At 33.8% G+C, this 6,804-nt stretch overlaps 1 protein-coding gene across 17 annotated transcripts; it reads left to right on the top strand.

Annotated features, from left to right (window-relative positions):
* Positions 1 to 1,078: 1,078 nt before the first annotated feature.
* Positions 1,079 to 4,898, top strand: LOC107948420 (golgin-84). Of its 17 annotated transcripts, none has more exons than XM_041092042.1 (9): positions 1,152 to 1,339; positions 1,435 to 1,721; positions 1,823 to 1,921; positions 2,211 to 2,282; positions 2,382 to 2,450; positions 3,527 to 3,609; positions 3,821 to 3,926; positions 4,317 to 4,496; positions 4,570 to 4,898. In XM_041092042.1, the coding sequence occupies exons 6-9, from the start codon at positions 3,560 to 3,562 to the stop codon at positions 4,651 to 4,653; spliced, it is 420 nt and encodes a 139-aa protein (XP_040947976.1). In that variant the 5' UTR covers positions 1,152 to 1,339; positions 1,435 to 1,721; positions 1,823 to 1,921; positions 2,211 to 2,282; positions 2,382 to 2,450; positions 3,527 to 3,559; the 3' UTR covers positions 4,654 to 4,898. The 17 variants fall into 17 exon arrangements, 13 of the variants coding, with proteins under 13 accessions (XP_040947977.1, XP_040947976.1, XP_040947978.1 ...); XM_041092044.1 differs by having other exon boundaries at positions 1,409 to 1,721; XM_041092040.1 differs by having other exon boundaries at positions 1,409 to 1,721; positions 2,205 to 2,282.
* The last annotated feature ends 1,906 nt before the right edge of the window (positions 4,899 to 6,804 follow it).

Raw genomic sequence — 6,804 nt, 5'->3', positions numbered from 1 at the left:
AAGGGTTCAGGGTTTAGGATTTAAGGGTTAATGGTCGGGTTAGAGTATAGTATTTGATTTAATTTATGTTTTTTAAATTATATATATTAAATAATAAGGATTAGTAGTTAGTGGTTAGTGGTTAATTGGGGTAATTAGGGTTATGAGTTTGGGATTAGAGGTTTAGAGCTAGAGATTTAGGGTTTAGAGATTTGGGGTCGAGTTAGGGTTTAAGGTTTAGGGTAATTAGTATTTTTTAATTTATATATTAAATAAGTTTTTATATAAGTGTAAAAGATATAAAAAAATTGTAAACATTATTAATTTTTATATAAGTTTTTATACTAATTGAATATAAAAAATTGAGATTTGGCGGCGTTTATAGCAAAAAAGACCGCTAATATACATTCGAATTTTTAAAAACGGTGCCGTTTCATTAGAATAATTGAATTTTATAGTGGCGTTTAAGCCAAAAATCGCCGCAAATTTATGTTCTAAAATTTCTATACGGCGTCGTTTAATTTGAGGAATACAAATTTTATACCGGCGTTTTTCCATATGATTTTAAATATGTCAAAACGATTCCATTTTCGTAAAGAATGAAATATTTTTGTGGCGTTTTACTGAAAGTGCCGCAAGTATACAGAGCATTTTATCAATGCGGCGCCTTTTATGTCCTGGATTGAAATATTTTAGTGGCGTTTTGTAAGAAAACGCCGCAAATACTTATTAAATTTTGCCAATGCCCAATTTAAGGTTTAGGAGTTAGGGGTTTAAGAGTTAAATGTTAGGGGTTAAGAGTTAGGAATTTAAGGTTTAGAGATTTAGGGGTCAGGTTAGGGTGGGGTTTAAATTAATTATTTTTTAATTTATATTTTAAATATGTTCTTATATAATTATAAAAGAGATAATAATAAATTAAATATATTAAAATTATGAGTATAGTTTAAATTATTTAAGAAATATATAATAGATAGACTTTATATGTATTGACATGTGGATTTAAAAATATATTGAAATTTTCAGCAAAGCAAAACGGCGTCGTTTTATACAAAATAAAATAATTTTTAATAAGCAATAGCGGCGCTTGAAAAACGCCGCCAAAAAAATTAAAATCCCGCCCACTCCAAAAAAATAATTTTTGACTACCCGCTCATTACTCCCTCTTTTTCTCATATCCAACGAGCGCCCTAAATGCCCCCAAATAAAAGTTTGTACTTAATTCTTTTTCTCTTTCAATCTCAAAATTTGCCCCCAAATTTCCCATTTTCCCTTTCAATCAGATCTTTCTGAAACAGGATTTCAAGGGAAAATGTCAAGACAAAAACTAAGAAGAGCCGCAATTCCTCCTGTTCAAGAGGTGTTCTTATTTATTTCTATTGCTTTCAGTATATATTTCTTTGATTATTTCTGTTGATAATAGTTGTAGGAGTTTGAGTGGTGATTCTTTACAAGGTGTGGAGTTGCTGGTGCTACGGCGGAGGAGGAGAATGGAGTGACAGTTGTTGAGATGAGTGCTGGAAAGCGGAGACGGGGAAGACCATCGAGGAATCAAGTGAGAACCACGTCGTCATCGGCGCTACCGCCACCGCCTCAAAGGAAGGATGAGGATGATGAAGAAGATGTTTGTTTTATATGCTTCGATGGCGGCAGTCTCGTGCTTTGTGATCGACGATGAGTTTGGAAATTTTTTAACATTCACAATGGAATGCTAAAACTTACAGAAGGTGGCACTTCTTGAGGTAAAACAAAATGATAACAGTGCTTTTTTAATGAAAGCTTGTCCTTCTGGCTGGGCTAAATATGAAGTGAAAAAGCTCTTAAAAATAACCTGATATATCAGGTTGAATGCACATCTTTAAATCAAGAATTGCAAGACGTGGAAGCTCGTTTTCGTCGTGGACAAAAGAAGTCCCCAGAAGAAGCAAATCAAATGCTTCAGGTAAATATGATGAGGATGTAACGTTCTGAACTCTGTCTTGCAAATTATATTTTTTGGTCTATTTCCATCTAGCCAGTCTAGAAAATAAAATGCATCTTACCTATTTGATTTCAGTACCTCAAGTAATCTACTGGAATGTGGGTTTCTATATCATTAAGAACATTCTGAAGTCAACAGTTCAAAATGTAATTAATATCTAGTTATAGGCACAATCTGTGGCCATTAGCTGTTCCACCAACTGTAATTAATGTAAGAGCCGATGGCTTAAAGATGGTGATGTTAGATGCAGGCATGGCAGGAGGAAGTGGAGCGTGCACGCCAAGGTCAAAGAGATGCTGAGAGCAAGCTCTCTTCATTAGAGGCAAGTATTATCATTGTACACTTATATCAAGATTATTTTGTTTTCTTTTGTTGGTTGATTTGTGGATTTATTTTCTCTGATCTATTTGTCTGGCTGCAGGCTGAAGTGCGGAAAATGAGGGTTGAAATGGCTGCCATGAAGAGGGACGCTGAGCATTATTCACGCCAGGTAACTGTTAAGATTGATTCACCTTTTAATTAGAAGTGTTGTTGTCAATTGTATTGATGATGTATAAACTGAAAGCACTTATTATAGTGACTGTTGAACTTAGTGAAGCCTTAAATTTCATTGCTTATTTGATTTATGTAGTTGTATATCAACTATGAAGTTATATGGCACTGATTTACTGTTGTTGATATCTTATTTCTTAAATTTTCCATCTCATCTGAAACTGTGATGAAATTCAGTTCATCAGTTGCTTTCCATATGCTAGTTTATAAAGTATATTTCAAACCAGGCATTATTTTATTTTCTAACCCTCATTTTTTAGCATACTTTTCTTAACATGGAAGAATAAGCTATGATTTTGATCTTGATGTTGATGGAAGTCGCATTGTTTAACACCAAAACCCATATTTTACGGGTTTTCAAAGAAGAAAATGCTGAGAATAGATGGTTTCTGCATGCTCCAAATTCCTGAAAAAAGGTTGAGAACATTGGCAAGTAAATTTTTAGAGAAAGTTCTATGAAGTTTTTTATGGATTCTGTGGCGCAGACCCATATTTTTTATTTTGGCATATCATGTAATTGTTGTACAAGTAAAAAGTAGACTGAAGCAGTTTACTATGAAGTTTTTAGAGAAAGTTCTATGAAGTTTTAATCTATGCTTGCTTTCCCATAGATTTCCATTCTAACTAGCTTCGATATGGATCTGCTGCTTTCAGTTTCACGTGATCTCCTCACTGTTAACTTGTAATTATCTTTTTTCCTCACTGTTGTAGTCGAGTTCGTTGTAAACCCCTACTTTTAAAAATATATATACATTTGTTTCAATTTATTCTGTTGAGTTTACTTGAAAATTTGTGGAATTATGTATTACTTGCTTTATTTTTTTAATAGCTTATACTGTTAGTGAATTAGATAGATTTACTCCCTGTTATACCTATATCTAAGTTGAAATTATATATATGCCTTTGCATTCCAAATGTGAAAAATTGGAAATTAGGCATAGCCTATTGAAATTGGTGTTTTGATATGAATGTGTTATGCTTCTGTTTGTGCAAATCTGCATCGTACCATGGTAGGATATTCAACATTTGAGTTTGTGTTGAACAAATATGCAATGGAAGTGCTTTGTAGGATTATCAAAGGAATTCTCACCAATAAGGTTTGTTTTACATGATTTTTTTATGTGCAATTGTTTTTACTATCAAATTCTTGCTCATATTTTAGTTTAATAGCTTTTCATTTTTTAGATGGTTATAATGGGGGTTTTATTCTACCAATCAGTTGGTGGGTCTTTTTTTTGTCCTTTTTCATTTTCTGCTTTTTTTTCTGGTTTTGTAATGGTGAATGCAGTATGGTTGATGGTTTTGCAGGGGAAGAAGTTCTATTAATAGGTATTTACAATGGAAGAGTGGTAAGGTTTGGAGCAAGTCATTTTCAGCTGGGGATGATTCTTGTAATTCTTGTTCTGAATTGGAGGTAATTTGCAATAGCTAATTTTATTATGTTCCTTAAAATTTCCAGAATCCAAATTATTATGAGGGGAAATTGTTAATTTTACTAAGAGAGCAAGGGTTTTTATTATGAATTTATGATATATTTGTTTAGGTTTGTTGAAAAGAGTTTTAGATTCTGAAATCATGTTGTTATACTAGGATGGTAAGTCCCATGAAAAGAGTTTTAGATTCTGAAATCATGTTGTTATACCAGCAATGAAGCATCGGCATAACAATAGACTTTTAAGGGGAGACATATGAAAACATGAAACAATTGTTTACTCGTTGAGAATTAACGGTTTTGCTAATGAATGACATGCCGTTATCATGATATACATGTTTTGATTTTCTTTTTTTTTCTTACCAGTAACAGCCAAGCTTTGTGCAGGATTTATATCTCATTCTTATGCAACATGCTACCACTTGGGTGATACAGGTTAAAATGTTGCAGCAGCAGTTGCAGAAAGAGACCGATTTGCACTTAGCTCTAGCAAGTGCTGTTGAACATTGTGGTTCACCTTCTTCTAGTGCTCCAGGCAAGCTTCCAGATAAGGTCAGTCTCCTTCTATGGGATTTCTGTTCTTTTTTTTATGTTCTTTTCTCAATTTCTGAAACTTGGATTTCAGGCCCAGGAGCTTTTAGATAGCATAGCTGTTCTCGAGATTACCGTAGCAAAGTTACAGCAAGCATTACACCAGGGACCGTGTTAATTTTGTTGGCTGGAAAGTTTATAGGGAAGAGAGTTGTTTTCTTGAAGCAACTTACGTCTGGGCTCCTTTTGGTCACCGGTGGGCATTACATATTTTACTGCTATCCTTGTTTCGTCATTGATTTGCTTACTTCTTGAAAATATTGGATGTATGATATATGTTATTCAATTGCGAGCTGGATATATGAACATGTTTGTTAAAACCCTTGTTATTGATTTCTGCAGTATTACTTCCATAGTTTCTCACTTGGATTATTTTCTAGAAGCATTATGCTACTTTTATCTTATAGATAAGATTTGATGGTAGCAAACCAAATTAACATTTAATATGCCCAAGATTGAGTGATGCTATCTTGAAATTTAATGCTTCAGAAAAGGATAAACGTGGTGAAAAATATCGATTCACTATAAAATTGATTTGATTAAAAGTATATTAATTTAAATAATATTTTTTTATTTATCCTTAAAAGTATATTTAAAGTTTAAAGTAAAAAAAAACATAATATAATATTTATCATAAAAATAAATATTATTTGATTAAAATAATTTTTTTTTAAATGTTATGTTTTTAGTGGCGTTTTTGCAAGAAGCGTCGCTAAAGGTTTGTGTTATAGTGGTGTTTGTGGTAAAAGCGCCGCTAAAGGTCTTCAGCTATAGTGGCGTTTGTGGGAAAAGTGCCGTTAAAGATCTTGATCTATAGCGGCGTTTGTGGGAAAAGCGTCGCTAAAGATCCTGATCTATAGCGGCGTTTGTTGGAAAAGCGCCGCTAAAGGTCCTGATTTATAGTGGCGTTTGTAGTAAAAACGCCGCTAAAGCTCATGGTCTTTAGCGGCGTTTATTGCTGAAAACGCCGCTAAAGGTAGCGACATTGTCATTAGCGGCGTTTTTTGCGGCGCTTCGGAAAGCACCGCAAATTGTTTTAGTGGCGCTAAAAAGCGCCGTTAAAGGCCTAAAAAAGCGCCGCTAAAAGTCTGTTTTGGTGTAGTGCGTAAAATTTCTTGCAAAATCTCCTTTTGAATATTCTTCATTATAGGAGAATAATTGTCATATTCAAAGTCAGGTAAGTCACAGAAATCATTAATAACTTTTGAATTAAAATGTACCTTAACTTCTCGGACAATTACTTCTGTTGCAGTAGATGAGGTCAAATTTGCATAGAATTCTCAAACTAAATCAGGATCTAGGGTCGGTTTCTCATCACAAAACACTTCCCAATTTAATGCTTCAGCAATTTTTTGAATGCTCGCCATGAAGTTCGTGTGATTACTTTCTCCCAAATTAAATCCTTTTTCCGAAAGCATTTGTTGTTTCTTGAAGATGTTCTCGTATCTTGCCTTTTCTTATTTGGAGCAATTTTGCAATTTGGACTGTGGAACTTGTTCTTTTCCACGTCATATTAACAACTTGAAACTTGACATAAGATGACAACTCAAAGTAATAATTTCCCAAAAATTTAGTTTGAAATAATTTGATATTCACAATTCATGCACAATTGAAAAGTTAAACAAATAAAATTTAATTAAGATTTTTTGGGAAAAACAAGCTCTTACCACCTTTGTAATTAATTGACAAAAATGCAAAGAAACAAGGTGCAACAAATTTTTGTGGCATTGGGTTAGGGCTGTAGGGTGAACAACGGTAGCTTGGGTGGTGGTTTTGAGATGCAGTAGCTTGGGGCAAGGTGCAGCAGCTGATGGCTTAAGGGAGTAGGGAGACGTGTGACTACTGTTGGTTGTTGTTAGGGGACGTGCAGATGTTGCTAGTTGGGGAGTTGCTGCAGCGTCGAGTTGGGGAGAGGGCTTAAGGTGCTGCTCAATTGAAGGAAAGGTGCGGTTGTGGAGTAATTTCCTAGGGTGGCCGACGGTGTTGGGGAATGGAAGCCAATAGAGGAGCAAAAGGTGGTGTATGGCCGGTGGTTGGAAGGGAAGAAATAATATGGTCTAAGGTTTTACAAATTAAAGGGTTACATCCATAATTTAAAACATTCAAGAAGTAATAAAAAACTAATAATATATAATAAATATAATATATGTGTATATATATTACCGTTACTATTAATATTATTATGGGCTACGAAAAATATTTACAAAATTAGAGCCTCTAATTTCAGAAAATTTAATTTAAGTACCTGAATAAAAAATAAATCAAAGAG

The sequence above is a fragment of the Gossypium hirsutum genome, chromosome D04 (genome assembly GCF_007990345.1).
Source record: "Gossypium hirsutum isolate 1008001.06 chromosome D04, Gossypium_hirsutum_v2.1, whole genome shotgun sequence".
Taxonomy (NCBI): domain Eukaryota; kingdom Viridiplantae; phylum Streptophyta; class Magnoliopsida; order Malvales; family Malvaceae; genus Gossypium; species Gossypium hirsutum.
Note: the sequence above shows the minus strand (reverse complement) of the source record. Positions and strands in the feature narration are given on the sequence as shown.